Source organism: Dreissena polymorpha, chromosome 4, assembly GCF_020536995.1.
Source record: "Dreissena polymorpha isolate Duluth1 chromosome 4, UMN_Dpol_1.0, whole genome shotgun sequence".
Taxonomy (NCBI): Eukaryota; Metazoa; Mollusca; class Bivalvia; order Myida; family Dreissenidae; genus Dreissena; species Dreissena polymorpha.
The window spans coordinates 6,579,445-6,603,592 of NC_068358.1; the positions used below are offsets into that span (position 1 = coordinate 6,579,445).

Consider the following 24,148-nt stretch of genomic DNA (forward strand, 5'->3'; position numbering starts at 1 on the left):
CTTCTCCTAGAGCCGTTTTCGATATCTAATGACACTTCGATCATAGGGTTTTACAACCAGATTTACATCATAAAACATGGCAGGTGCATGCCTGAGGGCAACGCACCATTACATTTGCGTTATTGGGTAAATAACCTTGTAAACCGGTATTGAACAATGGTTTCGCCTGATAGCATAAGCGTTATGAAAATTATCAGGGGTAGTGCCAATAAACAGTTCAATTATCTACCGCAATGGAACTACCCATTATCAATAAAATAACTGTGACACATACTAAACGCTTCAAAGTGTGATGCACCCTATTGCAAGTTTTACGAACAATGGAAGGTGTTAAACAACAGCTATCGGAAATGAAATGATCGGTACATCAAATGCTCATCTTTGAACTCGTTGGTCAAAGTACAACCTTGTAGTAACTTTCTGTCAAATGAATTAAGCATTTAAAATTATTTAAAATAAGCGCGTGCTATAACCGGTAGTCGTTGATACAGTTGACGCTATTTTCGGACACTTCAATTTTCGACTCGAAGTTTTCGGACACCTGTATTTTGTGAATATTTTTCGTATCTAAGTTTTCGGACACGAACAAAAATAATTATTTTTAATTTAAGTGTCCGAAAACATAGAGCAATTAATACGTTCTGTTGTATGTCTACTCATTGGCATTCATGCCTCTATATATTAGGAAATAATTGTAACTGTATTAATTTTGTACATTTTATTCATCATTTAAAGTAACATAAATACTCAAAATTGACGAATATTTCGCAAAATAAAGTTTACCTATAAAACAAAATCTGGTTTCCTTATAGCAATAGCGAAAATTTCAACGCTTGATGAGGTATGGCAACATAGATTTAACGATATTCAAAATGCTCGTTTTTAATTTATGTGTGCGACAATTCCATGTTAATTTCCCGCAACGATCGATATCCGAAGAAAGACGTATTCACGAGAACTACATTGTGCTTCTAAGGCTGTTCTGAAGCAAATCTCGCTTTCTCTGGTAACTGTTCGGATATCGTAGCCGGAAATTCACATGTAATATATTGTTACACAAAAAACGAGCATTTTGTATCTCGTAAAATCAATGTTACCAGACCACATCTAGCGTTGAAATTTTGGCTATTGCTATAAGGAACATTGATTTGTTTATGTGTTAACTTTATTTTTCGAAATATTGAACGAAATATTCGTTGATTTTGAGTGTTTATGGGCTTTTAAGACTAAACAATACTGATTAATGCTTGGAGTATATAAAACGTTTCTGCACGTTATGCATTTTCAAACTAGCCATTGTAATACATGTACAAACTAGCCATTGCAATACATGTACATACTAGCCTTTGTAATTCAATGGTCAAACATATATCGTGCGCAAAGTGAAACCGTTCAGGGAACATGTATGTACAAGGGAACATGTATGTACATTTTTGTTAATATATCTATGGTATTTTTATATATTATGTCACTTATTTTATATACAACCTTATATTCGTTACATTTTTTTGAAAAATTATGCCTGAATTCATATAAATGTAATGTGAACTCTAACACTAGGTAATCGCAATGAAATGGACCGGTTATCTTTTTAAAAGTGTCAACCATATTTCCTCGCTTGGAATAGTCACAAATCCATGCATAGGTTTTACGTCCTGCTCAGTCACCATTTTGATCCGAAAGTTGCGTAAGATGGTCACTAAAGCAACACTTGCATGCGCAAATGAAAATAGATCCGCTGGGCACTTCCTGTTTCCGGGAAACCCAAATGGAACAAACGACAAAGGCTTCTGAAGTTGAGTATTTTCAATACTGAATCTATCTGGGTCAAACCTGAAAAAAGTACATTTCAATATGTTTACGACCCTTATTAACTCTGGTTGAGCAGTAATTACGTACAATCGTTAAATTCTACACTCAAGCTATTCATCCAAAAACTTCGCAATACGGATGGCACTTCGGCAACAGAGAAAAACACCCCCCCCCCCCCCCCTGGCGAGGGAAAAGTTTCTGTTTGTTAAATTTGTGTCATTAACATTAGTTTTTTAGACACGGGACATGGTTGAGTGGATAAATGGTACCGTTGTATCATAAAGAAAGAAATGCACGGAAGAATGGTACCGGTAGATCTTTTCCAAAAGATAAGACAAATTCATCAGAATGAACTGGGTGATCAATACACATTTCAACAAAATGAAACTACTTATAAATATTGCAAAAAGCGTTTCTATTCCAGCATGCAGTGTAATAACTGTGATTCAAGAACTGAAAAGTTGATAGCATTCAATGACATATGAACGAAGCTAGAGCATGTTTTAATTGGTGGTATGCATGATTCTGTATACACTTTGATAACCAATAAAGGACACGTCGGATAACGTAGGCTGAGATGATATGGCAACCGACTTTTTAAATGTTTGAACTTCCTCAAATATCTAAGTAAACTACAAATTTGACATGTTGAAGCATCAATAGAAATGTTGATCCTTTGAATTCAAATATTAAACACATTCTTGATTCATCTCTAAAAATTCTTAATTTTATTTCAATAGATACTGATCTCTCAATTCGTGAAGATTTTCGATGGAATTTTCGCGTTTTTTTATGAAGTCAACCGTTCTTCCGTAATTTTTTGCGTACGAAGTTCTATACCATATAAAGTACGAAGTGCTATTCCATTAAAAGGCAAAACAATGTTCCGTGTCTGAAAATTTAATGAAGAGATCAGCATTAACCCTTTCGTTTTTTGACGCATTTGTAGTCCCTTAGAAAGTTACATTAAATTAAATACCTTTCAAAATATATATATATATATATATATATATATATATATATATATATATATATATATATATATATATATATTACTAAATTCAAGTTTTAAAGGTTTCATTACCAACCCTTTGTTACTGATGATCAGCAAACAGCATAAAACCTGAACAGACTGCGAGTTACTCGCAGGCTGTTCTGGTTTTATGCTGGTTGCAAAAGCCATTTTCACTTTGCTTCTTGTGGTGAAAAGGGTTAACTTACTTTTCTGGTTCACAGAAGACCTCTGGATTTCTGCCCGCAATACCTAGCGCGAGGATTACGGGAGTCTGAAAGTACGAGCGATGTTGTATAATTCTTGCACATAATTTGTGTACAGGGAATAAACAAAGCCAATAAAAGCGATTCGACGTCACACTAACATTTACGAATACATAGTTCGCAAACACTTACCTGGAACAGACCATCTTGTACGAATCTATTTAAGTACCGTAACCGTTAAATCAATTAGTTTTTGTACAAGTGCACAACCGAACCGGCATATGAATATAAAACACAAGTCATGCGTGTTATTTATCCTGAAACAGTTCCTAAGTATCAGGTTAATCTAAGATCTAGCAATACAAATATTGTTTATTGATAGATCTTCGTGTTAATTATGGCGGGCTATATGCATGTATAGATTAACCGATCAAAGATATTGTCAAGCTATTCAAGTTAAAGATTTTACCTGTCCGGGTACCTTGTATCCGCCTAGCAAGCATGGGCCAGCCTTGACTCGCGCAGTCCACGGGACCAGTGCGGAGCGCCGCATGGTTTCGTTGAGGACCTGCTGCATGTACCTATTGTACATGATTGGGTATAGCATGAGAGATGACACTGGGGATAGCATGAAAAATGACATAGATATACATGTAACAAGGTCATAGAATAAGCAAAAAACACAACAACAAGAAACATGACAATGCCTCGAAACCAGGTTTTCAACGTTTTAATTATCAGCATAATTAAAACATGGTGCAATCTTTATCCTGGTCTGCTTGTGAGCTACCTACAAAGAAAATGTCAGTGCAATACATCCATCCAAACTACACTCAAGTAATTTAACAGAAACATTTTGTATTATATTTTGAAAAACAGCAAAATTAAACATGAAAACAAAGCAAAATACAATACCAAAATAAAATCGACAGGTTTGTATGCAAAAAGGCTAGCTACACAGCATAAAATCAACATAAAGATTCAAGTGGCTCAGCCGAAACAGTGATTTTGTTGTATTTTTCTGATATTGGCACATATATTCTGCCTTTTATGGGTGGTAACTATGTCATTAATGGGCGATAACTTTGTCTTGAACGGGTGATAATTGTGTTTTGAATTTGCGGATTTAAAATGAGTATTCAATAGGTGGTAAATTTGTACTAAATAAGCGGAAAATATGTATTCAATGTATGGTCACTGCCTATTCAATCGGTGGTTAATTGTATCTTTAATGGGCGGTTACTGTATTGAATGGAAGATAACGGTGTCTTACTCGAGCCTCGGTATCGATGCAAGCGTCATGTGTTCGTCGCCAAGAATCGTCTGTATTTCCTCGTGAAGTTTGCTCTGTACATCCGTATGTCTGCACAGGTAGTAAACGGCCCAGGACAGCACTGTAGACAACGAAATCAATATAATATTGATTGTATTGATTGTATTGATTGTATGATATGCTATGTATTTCAACATTGATTGTTTATATGTAATCCAATTAAAATCACAATCTTATGAAATATTTGTAATATTTAAATTTTCACTTTAACTTATTTAATAATTTTAATTAATCATAATTAATAAAGTTTTAATTAATTTCAATTAACAAAATTTTAAAATAATTATTGCATATTGTTTAAAATAACTAGTGCATATTGTTTAAAATAACTATTGCATATTGTTTAGAATAACTATTGTACATTGTTAGAAATACTTAAGGAATTGCGCAGTTCATATCACGCATTTAAGCCCAGTTTTCACAAAACCACACCGGAATACTTTTTGTGCCAGGTGAGCTACAAACTCTATCATATTGATGTACTATAAGAAAACAGCTTACTAAGCTAACAAAGAATAGCACATTCCAATCTAAATTGTTTACCAAATCAAGAACGCAAACGTAAGCAATAGAAACTTCTGGAAAGTTCCATGACCAAGGGTTAACAACTTTGACCCGAACAAATATAAAAAAGTAGGTGAATCAGCGTACCACGTGAGACCACATAGGATCACGTGAGAAACGTATTAGGAAAAGTCTGATCAGGTTTCAGAAAATTGCATCTGGAAGAATATTTAAGAAAACACTGCGGGGGACTCACCACAGTGTTTTCTCGGATATTACAGAGAATAAAATGGGCTGTTTACACTGTCGACTTCTTTGATTATTTACATCTATTATGGATTATAGAATATTAGCGCTTAACGCTAATTTGCATAAAATGAAGAATGGTAACATTTAATGCTAATTGAAAATGAAACACTACATATACAACATTCACTAAGACCGTAATGGACAGAATAATTAACTGTTAAGAACTAAATAATGTATCGTACGTAAATAAAGATCCCGTTACCGATTACACTAGATGGAAAAAATGAAAACTTCAAGGATATTGAAATAACAAGTAAAAGCTCGTACGATATCTGGTGGAGAATAGGTTCTAAAGTTTAATTCCTTTACAATAACATTTTCCACAACAAAAATCGTCAGAAATGTTTCAAGATGTCTCACTACAATTTACGTTCTCGCCTATCAGCCACTCTACCGCCACAGTTGACGCCGCCAACATCCCCACCTGACGATTCGACAGTTCCGGAGCAACCATTTCAACCATCAACTACCATATCAAAACAAGACACTCCAAAATCATCAAGTGAGTCAAAACCTTATTTACAAACTCCCGAAGATTTTGTTGCAAGTGAAAAACGTCGTAAAAAACAATTACGTTCAGATTTTCATAAACAATTAAATTCTATCAAAACAATCAGAAGAGTAACAATACATGACAGCCCATTTCAAAGTCACCCATTACAATCCGATGCATCAGACACCGAAGAAACCCAAGAAACAACACTCCAGCTATTAACGCAGGACCCGCCGAAGGAATCGCTGCTCGAGCCATTATCCAATTTCCGGTACGACCCAGTACCACCGCCATATGGTAATTTTCAGTGCCTTCCCGACGAACGACTACAGGATCCAATTTCCAGTGTTATTTCGCAGAGACCTAACTTTTTCTTAAATACCCCATCACCTAGTGTTAATAGTGCTAATTTTCCATCGCAAAGTGCTAATAGTGACAATATTAACTTACGTAGGCAGACGCCTTCCGCACCTGGCCACTCTCCAGCAGACGGGGAACGACCGGCGAGAAAACTTCCATACCGCACAGACTTCGGACCCAAGAGGTACAATGTTTAAGCCAAACATAATTAAGTTAGCATGCTTTACAGGCAGAGACTATGATAGTTTACCAGCGTTTCTGGCAAAATTTCAGAAATTTTGTAGCATGAATAACATTGATAGGGGTGAATACGCAAATGTTCTTCCATTTTACCTGTCCGACAATGCAGAGAATTTTTACAATAATCTGACCGAAGATATTAAATCTAATTATCAAGAACTCACCAAAGCACTTGCTAAACGATTTCAGACTAAAGAATTAGATTATCATCTAATTGCTATTAAACAAAGAGAAATGAATCATGTGATGATTATATCTCGAGAGCATTAAAAATTTCTACTGATGTACAAGGCTTAGAAGAAAAAGTTCTCGTAAGCTTGCTTGTCAATGGATTAAGAGACAGTATTAAGAAAGATGTTATTTTAAGACAGCCAGAATCTCTGTCAGAACTGGCCAAATACTGTAAACTCTGTGACATGACCACGTCATTTTCAGTCAATGCTATTGACACAAAATTTCAAACGTTATTGGAAGAGATTAAAACCTTAAAAGCGGACATCAAAATTAAGGAAATTAATGCTTTACAGTCAACCCCAATACCAAATATACCGGTAGAAAATTCTTACGCTCAACAACATATGTTTCCAAATCAAATGCCATCTGTTCCTTACAGCCGTTATCAACAATTTCAACCACGACAAAACCAAAATTATAGAATGTCAGTACCGTTAGACTATCAAAGACCGCGAATAGTCGATAGATCCGTATCTAACCCACGTTTACAAGTACACAGACAAAATGCACAAAACCAAATTTGCCCCAAATGCGGATACGATTCTTGTAGGGGGGGTAGAAACTGTTTTGCATTCAATAAACGATGCAACAATTGCCAACAATTCAATCACTTCCAATCAATGTGTTTTCGAACTAAAAAATGATGGAAAAGACAGAGCAGTAGGTACCATTTTAACAACGCAAATTATTCAAAATTCCAAGTAAAACACGAACAAATAAATAAAAAGGGTTTAATTAACAAAAGTATGCATACAACTCAAAATAAACAAAAACAAAGTATTAAATCTAAACGTAAAATATTAGCTTTAAAGGTAGTATCCACATTTTTTCATAATTCTTTACCAGGAACAATTGCAGATGTCCCAACAAACATTCTTTTGGATTCGGGCAGTAGTATGTCTGTAATCAGCAAATCATTCTTCGCCTCCACAAACATTTCGCGAAACGAATGCCTACCATCTAATCTCCATGTCAAGACCGCCATTTCTGATAATTCGTACAATGTAGAAGGGGTCATTAACCTCCCAATGCTAATTGGCAACACGCGCTTTGAGCACCCGTTTTACATAGTACAAGGCTTAACGAATAATGCAATACTAGGAGTAGACTTCTTTTCGCAATACGAGGCAAAATTAAATTTTGAGACTAATACTCTTGAAATAAATAAAGATAATATTACATGCAAAACCAATTTTATAACAAATGAAATTCACTGTATTCAAGCTAATAAAAAGATAAGACTTAAAGCTCATTCATTTCAGAAAATACCTGTTCAATTAAAAGAATGTTTTTTTAATAAAGATTTACATATTATGGATGAAACAAATATCATGGAACATGATTTATGTATTACAGACAACAAAAATAAAACTATACAATTTCCAATTTACAATAACTCGGATACAGAAAAAATGATAAATAAATATGATACTTTAGCTTCAATACATATTTTAAATGAAAACGAAATATATGACATTAATAATTTAGATAAATGTAACGAAAGTGGAAACGTTAAGACGACAACCGAAAAAGAACAAATATTACATAATAAAATAGGAAAAGAATTTGCGAATAATCAGCACCTGTTCGATCTCTTAAAGCAATATCAAGATATTTTTAGCGATTCAGAAACAGATGTCGGCGCTGTTAAAAATTTTGAATGTTCCATTGAATTGATACCGAATGCTATACCTATACGTTCAAGACCATATCCGGTAAACCCCAAAACGAGACAAATCATTGAAGATGAATTACAGAAAATGCTAGATAAAAATATAATTTCACCATCAACTTCAATTTGGAGTAGTCCTATTGTATTAGTTAAAAAACATACACATTCAGATGATATTTCACCAGAAGACCAACAAGAAAATAAACAATTATATAGGTTATGCATTGATTACCGACTGTTAAATAAAATTTCGAAGAAAATGTATTATCAAATGCCTACAATTGTAGATGTTCAAAATATGATCGCAGAGAAAAAGCCAACTATCTTTACTAAAATAGACATAAAACAAGCATTTCTTAATCTACCCATGGCCGAAAATTCTAAAAAGTATACTGCATTTAATTCACCAACAGGACGATGTTTTCAATTTAACGTCCTTCCTTATGGTTTATGCAATTCTCCTTTTTATTGGTCATTGTATCTTTCAAAAATATTAGGAGAATTCAATTTCAAAAACCTTCTATTTTTTCTGGATGACTGTATACTTATGAGTGACAATATTGAAACCCACATCAAAGAACTTTCTCAATTTTTACATAAACTAAAAGAAGCTGGTTTAGTAATAAATCTTAAAAAGAGTCATTTCGCACAAAAACGAATTACATTTCTAGGCACAGTATTTGAAGGAAACACTATTCAAATGGACCCTGACAAATTGAAAATAATTAACGAATTCCAAATTCCTAATAATCAAAAGGGATTAAAGAGTTTTTTAGGCATGACAAATTTCTTAAAACGGTTTATAAAAGACTACTCACACATTGTCGCCCCGTTAAATAGATTACTTAAGAAAGATACCATATTCAAATGGACCGAGGAACATGACAAAAGTTTTAATTATTTAAAACGGGCATTAATGGCAAAACCAATTTTACGATTACCAGATTTTAATCAAGAATTCACTATTTATACAGATGCTAGTACCTCCGCAGTAGGATTCATTTTATGTCAGGAAGATTCTCCAAAACGTCATCATGTTATTTTATATGGGGGTCGTGCTTTAAAAGATAACGAAAAACGTTACAGTAGTTGTGAACTGGAATTATTAGCAATCATTTACGCTTTGAAAGAATGTAGAGTCTATATATCAAATATACATGTCAAAATTATAACAGACAATAAAGCTTTAACATTTTTGCATACAGCAAAACACTCAAATGACAGACTATATAGATGGGCTTTAGAACTAGAAAATTATGATCATGAAATCATTTATAAAACTGGCAAGACAAATCCGAGCGATTACCTTAGTAGAATTAACTATTCTAAATCAGACACCCACGTTAAATCCAAGGAAAACATACACACACTTTCCAATGATAACGCACCTTTAACACCTCCACAAACCTTGGCACCAATACAAGTAACGCAAAATAATCATTGCTCCCAGGTTAACATTCTCACAAGAAAAATGCGAAAACAAACCATCAACACAACACCCACCAATCATCAACCAATTATCTCTGCTGACAATCAACTCAGCACCATTCCACCTGACAACAGTGTTATCTCAGATAATGATCACATACCTGGTTCACAACTCCAGACAGTCAATGACCGCAAACAACACGCGCACTTAACAACTAATCAACTAGACATTATAAACTTACAAGCTACATCAAAAGACTTCGGCGACATTTATGCATTTTTAAAGAACGGTCATTTACCTGATGATAAAGACTCAGCAAAACGAATTCCATATATAAGCACCCAATACGAAATAGTTGACAATGTTCTGTTTCATTTTTACGAACCAAGATCTAAGAAACATCAAACTGAAAAAACTTTAATTAAACAATTAGCTTTACCTGAATCATTAAGAAGTGAAATACTTTACAGTTTTCATGATTTAAATGGTCACTGTGGTGTTGATAGAATGTTTGCAACCCTCAAAACTTTTTATTACTTTCCAAAAATGTATCAAGCAGTTAAAGATTATGTTCAATCTTGTAAAAACTGTCAAATATTTAAAAGAGATCACAATTATAAACCATATCCATTACAAGAACCTTTTATTGCAAGCGCACCATTTGACATGTTACACATCGACATTGTTACGGTAGCAAAACAGAGCAAAGAATATAAATATGTTTTAAGCGTTATATGCGCATTTTCAAAATTCGCACTATTTATACCATTAAAAACGCAAAACACTATTGAAATCGCAGAACAACTTTGTCATAAAGTATTTGCAATATTTGGACCGCCCAAACGTATCACATCTGACCGAGGCCAAAACTTCTTAAGTGGTATAATGGATGTTCTTTATAAATTCTTTCAAATAAAGAGGCATCGAACTTCATCTTATCACCCAATGAGTAACAGAATGGTAGAACGGGTACACTCTACATTACTCTCAATACTACGTACATCGTTAAAAGACGAAAGCGATTGGCCTGATAAGCCTAATTAGCCTGTCCAATTAGCCTATAATTCAACAGTATGTCCGAAAACAACACAATACTCTCCGTACTACATTCTTTTCGGCCGACATATGAATAAACCCATCACTTCCGAATTATTTCCACCAATTAATACCAACCCTTCAATAAACACTTATGTTGAGGAATTGAAACAAAGATTTAAACTTATATGGAATATCACACAAGAAAACATAAATAATTCTCGTGACGTTATGCGTAAGTTTTACAATCGCAAAACTGCAATACGTCCATTTAAATTAGGAGATCTTGTTTTTATTAAACAAGAAAAAGTACCTTTAAATAAATCCAGAAAATTGTTTCGAAAATTTTCAGAGCAACCCTATTACATAACCAAAATATTACAAAATGGCACATATATTTTGAGAGAACGATATTCAAACAAAGAATTAAAAGTTCCAGTTAATATCAACAGATTAAGAAGATACCATGATGAAAAGGATTTACGTGATTTATCTCAAACATTCAAATTCCATGAAAAAGAAACTAATGATAACACAGAAAATCAAAACAATCCGCAAACCGTTACCAACAATACACAGCCAAATATAACGGCAACTGACAAACAAAATACAATAAATCAAAATGATATTTCACCAAAAAATTCAAACAAGAAATGGTACAAAGCTGACAAAATTTTAAAAACCAGAATTAAAGATAATCAAAGACAATATTTGATAAAATGGACAAACAAAAAGTATAAGAACAGTTGGGCAAATGACGAAGACACATCAGAAGCACTTATTAAACAATTTTATATAAACAAATCTCTAAAGAAAAATCACAAAAGAAAACGGTAAAATGATAAACAAATTAACTGTTATTTTTTTTTCTTTTAGGCAAGATGTTGGTCACACGATTCATTATACTTTTCCTGTCACTTGTGGGAGCACACAGCGAACAATTGCTGATGAACCATGGCGTTAAGTTCTCAGATCCAAAAACAATTAACTTCGTGAATAATGAATGGACGCATACTTTTCGATTTGATATGCCGGACTATCATTTCAATAGTGACATCGGTAGAAATTATTCATTGTGTAGAGACACTTATTTCTACGAAAAAGGATGTACCATTAGCGTCGAATTCAACACTCTAAGGATTTTAATGGAACATGATATACAATCTTTGTTACACAAATTTCGTAGCATGATTCCTACAATCTCAGATAAACGGAAGACACGTGAGTCACAACCCTTACTTCCCTTTATAGGACAATTAGGTTCAACTCTTTTTGGCATTGCAACAACGTCACAACTTAATCGATTACGCGATCATGCAAATAAATTGGCACAAAGAGTTAATCTCTTAACAAACACATTTACGCACGAATTCGGCGAAATGGCATCATTTGCAACTAATGTTCACGAGCATATGAAATTATTCGATGAATTCGTTGCGAATGCTTCAGCAGTCAGGCATAAAATTGTGGACGAAATGGAATCTATGTCAAATAAACATACAACTGCTGAAAAGTTAATACTAGATGTAAATGATAAAATGATCAAAATAAGGTCACAGTTTGATAGGTTAGCCATAGGAATTGAATCAATGAGCAATCGTAAATTATCGATTCATATAATAAACCCCGAACTAATGTCCCAAACGTTAACAGAAATAGCTTCGTCGTTAAAAATCAACTATCCGACTCATAAATTGGTCAGCACTGAATTGGCATTCTACTACAATCATGCTGAATTTATTTATGGACGCAACAATAATTCGATATACATAATGGTATTGTTTCCACTGACAAACAGTTTGGATAACGAAATTTATGAATTAAATTTCTTTCCAATTCCTCTTGACAATGATATAAAAAACAAAGATGCTAATGAATTCACATCAAAACCGCGGTATTTAATTTATAATGGGAAAAACCTATTATTCACTTTTCTTGATGAATCATTCTTGAGAGACTGTTTGACAGCAGGTTCAACAATTTTATGTAAACATAATGTTATATTTGAAATCGATTTCAATACGAATTGTTTCGTAGAACTCTTGAAACACGGGGACAATGCAAAAACGAAAGATATATGTGAATATAAGATAGTAAGAAACGTCTTGAAACCAGAGCTGAGAATTTTAAATAGTTCTAAGGTACTTGCATACATGCAATCAAATTTAAAATTGGAATGTGTAAATCGTTCTAAAACAATAGATGATTGTAAGTACTGCATTATCGATGTACCATGTGCATGTAAACTAGTCTCAAAAAGTCAACGTATTGATGAGCAATTCACAAAATGTTTGACAAACGATACTACTGTCGACCAAATATATCCAATTAACTTACCGTTACTCCAACAATTTTTTAATAATACGGTTTTGGATAAATTGATGAAAAACATTTCGTACAATGATCCAATAAATGTATTATTACCGGTATTTAAAACCTTCGATCAAAACACACAGGATATATTAACTCGGTCGCACAAATTAGAAATTGACATGCAAACCTTTGTGAAAAGAGCAAAGAAAAACCAAATTGTGTACCATAGCCTAACAGAAGCAATGCTTAACGGTGAAATCTCAATTGAATCAGGTTTATCCACTTTAGATATAATTTCAATCATAGGTATATTACTCACAATCGGAAACACGCTCATGTTGATATTTCTTTCACGAAAAATTCGCATTCTATTAACTGCAATTACACTAATAAAACCAACAGCGGCACAACATCTTAAATACGACAATCCCACCACGCTATCACCACTTCAGGAATTTACCAACAGTCTTAATGAGTCTCTGAAATATGAACATTTTCTTGTCTTTCTGGCCATGATTCACGTTCTCTTGCTAATAACAATCCTTCGCAAATTGCAAATATTCAAACGACAACGTGGCACTCTTTTGATTTTACATGTATCAAATGGTTTAAATTGTATTGATATCAACATCGTCAGTTCGGTTTCTTGTCGATCAGAATGGATCATTGACTTACCTGTCACCCTGAACATAAACAGCATACGCTTTGGATTGTTTCCAAAACTGCTCATTAACACTACAGAAATTTCGTTTCGGAACGCTACAGGGGATATAATAATGGAAATACCATCTGCTCTGTCAATTGGCATTTATCAGTACATCAAACTTCGACAAATGCTCAACACAAACTATCACACTGAACTATTCTTGGTCCATAACGGAATTAAGGAACGTACATAAACGAACTTCAACTTCAAAAAAAAAAAAAAAAAAAAAAAAAAAATAAAAAAAAAATAAAAAAAAAATGGAATGGCATTAGTGGAATAGCATTAGTTATAACTTTGTCATCATCATATTTGAATATGTTATAACTTTGATGTCAAATTTTGCATGGATTTCAACTCTGACGTCAATTATTCAATGTTATATTTCATTTTTTTTCCCATTTAACCATTATAAATAATTTGAAGATTATTGAAATGATTTAATTTAATCTTCATTATTAAATACTAAATTTTACATGTTTTCTCATATTAGATGTCAATCGTTACATACTTTGATTTTATTCATTACATACATACTTCAAAATTTTTTTTATACTTTCGCTGTTCTCATTTCAGGCGCACACGACAATACATCATTCATATGAATATAGTGTGTATTTCATAATTGTGTTCTTAAATTTGTATTTTCATTGATACTCTATTGTATATATAATATCATTTTATCGTTACATTTTTGGTTCCCTATTGTCAATTTTACATTTCATTATTTTCATAAAATGGATATTGTTATTAACATTTCATTTTTTATATTGTTCTCTAATTATTTCAAGTTATTATTTAAATACAACGGCAACTCTTCTAGTAATTTATACATTTCCCTCCCTTTAGATCACTATCAACTGCATCACATAAAATACTTTTTAAATACTTTTCCCAAATTAAGAAAAATCCATAGACGCACTAAAAAGTTACTATTTACCCACATGTTAAATAATCCTAACATTTCATTTTCAAGCTTAATTTTTGCTATAGACTACTTCGACATAAATATACTCTATCTTCAAATGCTCGACCATCTACTTTATGAAATCCACCCCCTAAATTTTCAAATCTGCCAAACAATTATTTTAAGGTTCGGTTCAAAATCCCAAATATCCATAATAGCCCACAAAAGATTTCTTCAATCAAAATTTCTACCTCCCTCGTTATCCAATTTTTCCATTACAGACATCTTAAATGCAGATCTTAAACAAATCAATAACTTAATGACTCAACATTTTCGCCTTTACAAACAATCCCTTAAATGCCAATCGATCCCTATCGATTTTGACAACACATATTGTCGAGTTTGTCATGCTTCGCTGAAACATTGTCGTCCAAAATTCAAAAAACTTGATCCTCTTGTTCATTTATTCTTAAGTCGAACCCCTTGTTGCCATACACCCCATCATATCTTCTGCTCCTATGACACTATACAAAACGGATTCAAAATTTGTAAATTATGTCTCCATGCTGTAAAATGTTTCAACTGGAAACTAATAACTCAGTATATGTTGGAACCCAAATGAACATACTAAACATAAAAATGTATAACTAAATGTGACTATTAAAATCACCTATGCTAAACATTAACTTACAAACTTTTCAATTGTATAAATAATACTTGATAATTCTTTTGTTTTCCAACAAATACTAACATGTATATAGACTGCTTTGTCATTATTGTGCATTTCAATTACGTTGTACTTGATCTTTGTCTTATTGATGTTTCAAATAATGATCTAAGTATTGATTCTCTAATATAGTTTATTTGAAACCCTGTTTATATTTGTTGTTTTGTTATAGACACTTCAGGCGGAGTGTATATTTAGAGTTGTTGTATTTTCATTTACGATTAATGCCTAGTGTGTTTACGAATTCTTTTTCTATTATCTATATATTACATCTATTTCGATTGTTGTTAAATATGTTAGATTCATGTATGCATGCTTTAATATTATACAGTTAAATGTTCTGGGATTGTTTTAAACAGCAATTAAATTTAAACAGCCCATATATTAGAATAGGAATTCTAATTAAAAAGAAGGAGGGGAAGATGTAATCCAATTAAAATCACAATCTTATGAAATATTTGTAATATTTAAATTTTCACTTTAACTTATTTAATAATTTTAATTAATCATAATTAATAAAGTTTTAATTAATTTCAATTAACAAAATTTTAAAATAATTATTGCATATTGTTTAAAATAACTAGTGCATATTGTTTAAAATAACTATTGCATATTGTTTAGAATAACTATTGTACATTGTTAGAAATACTTAAGGAATTGCGCAGTTCATATCACGCATTTAAGCCCAGTTTTCACAAAACCACACCGGAATACTTTTTGTGCCAGGTGAGCTACAAACTCTATCATATTGATGTACTATAAGAAAACAGCTTACTAAGCTAACAAAGAATAGCACATTCCAATCTAAATTGTTTACCAAATCAAGAACGCAAACGTAAGCAATAGAAACTTCTGGAAAGTTCCATGACCAAGGGTTAACAACTTTGACCCGAACAAATATAAAAAAGTAGGTGAATCAGCGTACCACGTGAGACCACATAGGATCACGTGAGAAACGTATTAGGAAAAGTCTGATCAGGTTTCAGAAAATTGCATCTGGAAGAATATTTAAGAAAACACTGCGGGGGACTCACCACAGTGTTTTCTCGGATATTACAGAGAATAAAATGGGCTGTTTACACTGTCGACTTCTTTGATTATTTACATCTATTATGGATTATAGAATATTAGCGCTTAACGCTAATTTGCATAAAATGAAGAATGGTAACATTTAATGCTAATTGAAAATGAAACACTACATATACAACATTCACTAAGACCGTAATGGACAGAATAATTAACTGTTAAGAACTAAATAATGTATCGTACGTAAATAAAGATCCCGTTACCGATTACACTAGATGGAAAAAATGAAAACTTCAAGGATATTGAAATAACAAGTAAAAGCACGTACGATATATACATGGGTTTATCTAATGTTTTATAGCAGATGCATCAAAGCTTAAAAAAAGATTCCTTTATTTTAATGAGATTGTCATTCGCATATGAGTTTTTGATTAAGAGTCTTTGTTATAGCTGACCACGGGCCAATTTTAAAACTTACGCTGCTTTCAGTGAATATGGTTTTACAAAAAAGGCGCTTGTCTAAATCTCCTTTAAAAATACAGTTTTACTCTCACCTACATTATAAAGGGACTTGTTCACAGATTTTAGAACGTTTTAAATTGTTTAAAGAAAAATTATAAACATCGGAACTAAAAGGCTCCAGAATACAACAAGAAAAAAATAGAAAGAGAAAAAAGTTATCCAATCCTGGGCTCGAACCACTGACCCTGTAAGAAAAGTCTATCGATTAAACCACTAGGCCATCCGTGCTCAAACACATTTTGTGGAATATTTTCCTTCATAATTATACGCAATCCAGCCAGTGTCACAAAATATAACGATAACAACAGAACTCTCCATATTATTCAATCGTTTCAGGTTTGAAACGCGTTATAATTTTTAGGGTTTTATATCGTCAAAAGATGGATGCAATTGATATTTTTTAGCATGATTAATGTTCAGTGTATTTTTTCCTCGCACAAAGCATTACTACAACAAAAAATTGCAAATCTGAAAACTTTTTTTTTTCAAATTTGTCAATGTACCAATCTGTAAATTACAAACTGTGCAACAATTGTTATAACGTTTCTCTGCGACTCACAGTTAGAAGTCTTGTAACAGCCGAGGAGGAGGTATGTGATAAGATCGCTCAGAGGAACCTCGCCGTCAATCACGTGGTCAATAAATAGCTTGTCGTCAGCTTCCGGTGAATGGTCCTTCCGATCCGAAACAACGTCGCCCAGAAGATCGCGAATTTTCTCTTGTTCTTAAGAAATATACATGTGAAAATAAGAAGTGTTAGATGATCGTTTTAATTATTTGTTCCAAATATCGAACATGATCGCAGCATAATAAATATTCAATAATTTAGTCATTATACAGTGTATATTATTATCAGTTTAACGCCCTATATTGTGATTGAACTCCAACGTTGTGTTTAGTGACAAAAAAATTCGATAAACGACAACGTTTATTTCTAAATTTTATCTTTTATAACTAGATTTGTATTTTGTACTGTATTGTTTTGCAAATGTTTCACCAAATGTATGTCACATTGCGTAAGTTAAAGTTAGCGAAAACAAAGTTAATATTTTGGTATATCTTTGACATTTATACAAGTTTTTAACTTTCAACATACCCGGGTAAGACAGAATACCCATTTATCACAAACACACACGATTATCAAAGGTATGTCGAATAGAGCATGAGTCAAAACAACAATTTAAGGGACCTTTTTACAGATTTGTCAGATATTGAAGGATGTCATTAAATGCTTTATATTGATAAATGAAAACACTGGATTTATAAATCTCAAGTAAAAAACAAAACTGCAATTAAAGAAAGAAAACAATAAGAAGCCATCTACTGGGCTCTAACCACTGACCCCTGGAGTAAATGTCTATCGCGTAGACCACTCGACCATCCGTGCTCATACAATGAGTGATGTATTTAATTTAAGCAATCCTTGTAGCGTCACTAAATATAGCGACAACAACAGAACTCTCAACCTTATTTATTCGTTTCGCGCGCAGGTTTTTAAATCTTCAAAAGATGCATATAATGGCTATTTTAGAGAATGGTAAATATTAAGTACATGTATTACTGTTTCCTCACAAATATCATCGCTACAACGAAAATGTGCGAAACTGATACATTATTTTTTTAATTTGTCAATTTGCCAAAATGTGAAAAGGTCCGTTTTAGTTAAGTAAAGAAATGCGCAAAGAGTACAACAGGCATCATCTGATCGACATGTGACGTAGGAAATGCATAAAAAGCAAGATGCCTTCGGAATTATCAAACAAACACATGCAGTTCCGTTGCTCCTCGTACCTGTTCGGATCAAGGCGGAGCGCTCTTCTGATGTTGGCTTCAATAACATCTCTTCGATCAAACTGCAGATCTGAACAGGAAGCATATGATATTCGTTCTTGGAAAACTGGACTTTATGCATGTGCGTACAGTGTCGTCCCAGATTAGCCTGTGCAATCCACACTGGCTAATCAGAAACGACACTGTCCGCTTATTTATTTTTCGTTTGAAGGAAGTCTCTTCTTTGCGAAAATCCAAATAATGATGTGGATTGAACAGACTTATCTAGGACAATACTTTACGCACATGCAATAAGCAAATATAATCCGAGCCTTAAAGGGATCTTTTCACGCTTTGGTAAATTGACAAAATTGAAAAAAGTTGTTTCAAATTCGCAAATTTTCGTTTTAGTTATGATAATTGTGAGGAAACAGTAATACTGAACATTTACCATGCTCTAATATAGCCATTATATGCATCTTTTGACGATTTTAAAACCTAAAAATTATAAAGCGTTGCAACGCGAAACGATTGAATAATTTGGAGAGTTCTGTTTTTGTCGTTAAATTTTGTGAAACTACGAAGATTGCTTTTATAAGGTATAAAATACGACTAGTACGTGTACTCGGCGGAATAGCTCAGTAGGCTAGAGCGTTTTTACTTCAGGACTCTGGCAGGACTCCAGGGGTCACTGGTTCGAAACCTGTTCCGGGCAATGTTCTTTTCCTTTTTTTAATTTTATTCTTGATTTTTTACTGGAGCTTTTACGATCCAATGTTTACATTTATCGATATAAAGCATTTAATGAACAAGTTAAAAAATGCCAAAATCTGTGAAAAGGCCCCTTTAAAGAAGTCTGTCCGTAGCACAAGCTTATGCGTTTTTAGGCTGCTTTAAGAGCAGTTATTACGAGCGTAATTCAGAAGCACAGATGATGTTGCAAATTGTGTACTTGAATAAACGGCGGAACATAAGGAGCATGTGAATATAGGATCTGGCACGGGTTGTCATATCATAGGCCGACCATGTTTGATTAAACGAGTTCAGGAATTTTGTTAGTAAGCGAGACTTTGGCGAGCTTACTAACAAATTTCATGGACGAGTTTAATAAAATATGGTATGATATGACAACGAGTGTCAGATCTTTTTTATCACATGCTTTTAAATGAGCAAATTCAATAAATATGTACGCAAACATAATGGTAAATCACGAATGTTGTTTACATTTCGTGACGTCATTGGACGTTGCAACGTCATTTCAGCAAAAAAATAAAATGCCATTGGACAATAAACGAAACTAAGCCAATGAAAACGCTTAAAAATGTTGTATTACACATGTATAATAAAAAAATATGTAATGGTTGTATTACATGGGAAACAGGGTAAAGCATGTGATAAAATGTTTTATTGAACACGTTAGTTATGACGTGCTTAGTGCCCGGATCACATGATGGTTTATACGTTCATACGTTATAAATAACATTACATCGTGTTATTATACATATTACCACATGAGAAGGCTATCTCGTGCGCACGTGTCAGCTATCAAGTAGGAAAGTGAAAATGTAATAGTTAACACGCGTACGTAATTATAAACATATTTTTACGTGGTTTTGGCTAACACGTAAACATGTGAAAGCATCGAGTGCGAACATGTTGACTCAAAATTTTGATGTCCCTTCTTCTCCAAAATTAGAAATCTGAGCGACATATTTGGACAACCTCCCATTGTGTGGCGTATTGAACGATTTAAAATCAGAGTAAATAAGATTCTTAATAAATGAAATATATGCAGGGTATGTGACGTCACTCAGTTGTAAATGTGTTGAATGTATGAGCTGTTCATTAAAAAAAGAAAAGAAATGAACACCTTAAAAAGGACATACGCTTATATAATTGCAATGCTTTAGAGATTATTTCGTGCATATGTTTATCCGTTTTCATAATAAACAATGTGCAGCGTGTTTTAAATTCAACCATGATTGAACCTACACTATATATCGAACGTCTCAAAAAGCCTGGTAACTTAAGTGCTTTAAATCGTGTCTTTGTTTTGGTTGTACTAAAATCCAAGCTTACCGATGCGGACGTTTGCTGCAAGAACCGGATGTCAGAGTCTGGCAAGGTCGTGTCACCGCACAATGAGTACAGAACTGCTTTCATCGCGTATGAACTCATGACGTCACTGGTGGCCACGTGATCGTCCTCCGTCACGTGTTTTAATGTTTCCAGCATCTCGTCTGCTACCTTAAGTATCAATAAATGAGCCTTGCACTGAGAAAAAAAGGTGTTTTATGCATTTGCTTAAATTGTCGTCCCAGATAAGCCTTCGCATTCCACACAAGTTAATAAGGGAAGACACTTTCCGCGTTTGTGGCATTTGTCTTTAATAGGAGATCTCGTCTAAGCGGAAAGCCAGTGTATGCAGAAAGTATCGTCCCTGTGCAGACTTTAACAATATACATTAAGCACCGTTTTCCCTGAGCGATGCTCAAATACATTATGAAATGAGCCGTGTTCTGATAAAACTGGGCATAATGCATGAGCGTAAAGTGTCGTCTCAGATTAGGGACGACACTTTCCGCTTTTATGACAGTTTTCGTTTAAATGAAGTCTCCAAAAAGTTAGCAAAAATCCAATTTAGGCGGAAAGTGTCGTCCCTGATTAGACTGTGCGGACTGCACAGGCTAATCTGGGACGACACTTTACGCACATACATTTTGTCCAGTTTTCTCAGAACGCGACTCAAATATGATTCAGCACCGGTTGATTTTTTCGATTACAATCTTTAAAGTATAAGTTTAAACTTTTGTTTTTCAAAACGGCAATCAAATAACCAGTACAGGTTATAGCTCGCTACGCCTTAAACTTTAGTCTTTTTGTCCAAATGAGTTTATGTAAAGAGAATCATTTAGGCCCATAGGATCTGTTTCTAAGCTGTTTAATTACCACTTAATTATTTAACAACAGGCATTTGTCAGCTCTTTCCTATTTTGGCTAGTTATTTTTGTTGAATTTTAGTTGTATCTTTGTAATATGAAGTTACAGTTTAAATGAATGCAATAACAAGGCCAAAGTCGTAACGACTTAAACATATAAAGAACATTGGTAATCTGTACCCTTTGGAAACATCTGAAGTGCCTCTCGAGACTTGTCTGGTTATAAAAACTAATATTGTAGATATTACGTCTGGCGACGACATCACTTTCCGGTGTAAAGAACACACAGTCAGAGCCGAAAACATGCTCGAGCGGCTGGTATATGTCCGCTAAAAAAGCAATTAACAATTTAAATTATAATAAATTGCTGAACCTCCTTATAATGAATGGTGCTGAAGACCTTTGTGTAAAAAAAAATGTTCTTAAAGATCATAATCAGCATTTAAATCAAGCCCAACTGGTCTTTTATCATCAGCGCTAAAGTGATTGAAAACTTAACTTGTTTTGTACAACAAACTGCAATTAAACAATTACAAAACATACTTTAACAACATACTGCACAAACAGCAACGAAAGAGGATACAAACTTAAAACGTTATAACATAAGGTGCAATAATTACCGCTGCCTACCTGGCTTATGTTCGACACCGAAGATGTACTGCTCGAAGGCCCCCTGCTCACAGACGCTGACGCAGTACCTGGGACCCCACCAGAACGAGGCAACGGGCCCGAACTGCGCGTGCAGCTGCTCTAGGAACGCGTGCACGCTTCCGGCCGCGACCATTCGCGGGAGGTTTCCTTCTCTAAAAGTAGGGCGAAGAATTGCAATAAATGTGTAAAATTAAATTAAGACCAATATTTCTGCATGAAATGTAAGAAGTATACGATTACTTAAGATGACATGTACCTTGTTATTTTAAGGAACTAATTTGTCCATCCTTCTGTATGATAATATACGTATTATATATACCTTATGTTGCAGTATTTGTTTTCATAAATGGATTTGCTCATTGATGTTTAATTTGTATTGTACACATATTCCATTAAACATCTTAGATTTAAATCTTAAGTTTTCTGAATTAAAAAGCGTAAGTATTAAAGAAAAAACTTCATCAAACAACAAAAACAACAGTATATCAAAAAAAGCATTGTTACAGCGCTCAAATTTCTACCCACTTTATTGATTCTCTGTTCAGTCCTGGAACCTGATAGCGTCGCTTGATCGCCTGAAACAATGCACGTCGGGCTGATAGAAATGAGCCGCGATCTGGGAAAACGGGGCTTAATGCAGATGCGTAAACAACGACACTTTCCGATATTGCGGATTTTTTGTTTGAAGGAAGACAGTTCTAGATCAAAATTCAGGCAATTCTATAAATGTTGTCCCTGATTAACCTGTACGGACTACTCAGGTTAAAATTGGACGACACTTTACGCGCACATATTTTTGTACCGTTTTCCCAGCGCACGGCTTAAATATATGTCTGCACTACATTTATACATTTATCATGTCGTTTTAAGCAAATGATTTAAATGTTAAGGTATATTCACTGGAAAGCAATTTTTTTTACAATTAACTATCGTGCGTCAAAAAATAATTTGCCGGATGTGTGTTTTTACGCTGTAATATAAGATTATTATTTATTAGTATGCTGTAAATGCTATATTAAATCATTTTCACGTTTACTATTTTGTTCACACACACGTGAGGCGTATGATATAACTTGAATGTGAATGCTGTAATGGGACGCAATATCGGTTATTTATGAGTGTGGATCAGTAAAAAATGTGATTTATAAGAGCACGTGCTAACCACTGAAAGATATTTAAAGGTATAGGCAAGATTATTCAGATGTACATGCATTGACACAATCTATTTCTTACATAAAAATATTTTTTCTTGAAGTCATTCGTTCGCATCTTTTATTTAAAGGAATATGTCTAAAATTAACTAAAAAATTTAGGCAACAATATTATTCAGACATGGATGACTTGCAATTGATTAATTGCTTGTGCTACACATTAACTTTATCCCTTTTCATTAAAATAGAAATATAAGTTTTATCCATGATTTAATTGCATGATTGTAGTGCCCTATAATAATAGACTCTAAATAGGCGGTATTAACTTATTGGTGAATTGTAAACATACATCTGTTACTTACAGCTACACGAGAGAACCATTCCACGATGAATGTTATAACGATGACCGCACCAACAACGAACCAGGGCAAGACATCCATCAGCGTTTCCTTATCCATGGCTTCTTTCAGTACTCCGTTTCCGGTCTCGAACGATACCTTTTACGGAGTCACAACATGTTTCATATGTAAATGCTTTCGAGTCTTAAATAAACCCCACTTTAATACAGACAAGTAAAGGTTATTCTACCTTAAACCTTATATGTTACTGACAAGTAAGCGCGTTTGACAATACACTGTGGGCTAAGTTTAATGTTTATGATGTCTCGACTATCCAAATTAGCATCTTGCGTGTATCGTATCATGGTAAAGGTAGAGCGGATGTAGACATTTTCATAAATGTGGCAAGATGAATATAAAGATATAAAACACGCAGACAGAAATTGGACGATAACGTCTCGA

General features: G+C 33.6%; 1 protein-coding gene across 1 annotated transcript; it reads right to left on the bottom strand.

Annotated features, from left to right (window-relative positions):
• Nucleotides 1-703: 703 nt before the first annotated feature.
• LOC127876157 (cytochrome P450 20A1-like) lies at nt 704-24,071 on the bottom strand. The gene is made up of 11 exons (XM_052421149.1): nt 23,711-24,071; nt 22,723-22,772; nt 22,177-22,349; nt 21,727-21,875; nt 20,687-20,854; nt 18,629-18,698; nt 17,397-17,561; nt 4,304-4,424; nt 3,500-3,611; nt 3,034-3,098; nt 704-1,833 (listed from the first exon to the last, which is right to left on the bottom strand). The coding sequence occupies exons 1-11, from the start codon at nt 23,804-23,806 to the stop codon at nt 1,584-1,586; spliced, it is 1,419 nt and encodes a 472-aa protein (XP_052277109.1). The 5' UTR covers nt 23,807-24,071; the 3' UTR covers nt 704-1,583.
• Between the last annotated feature and the right edge of the window lie 77 nt (nt 24,072-24,148).

Coding starts and splice junctions, on each gene's coding strand:
- LOC127876157 (XM_052421149.1), bottom strand. CDS start 23,806: ATGGATAAGGAAACGCTGATGGATGTCTTGCCCTGGTTCGTTGTTGGT. Junction 20,855..21,726: donor ACTTCAGATGTTTCCAAAGG/GTACAGATTACC, acceptor TTGATACTTAAG/GTAGCAGACGAGATGCTGGA. Junction 18,699..20,686: donor TGCAGCAAACGTCCGCATCG/GTAAGCTTGGAT, acceptor CTTCCTGTTCAG/ATCTGCAGTTTGATCGAAGA.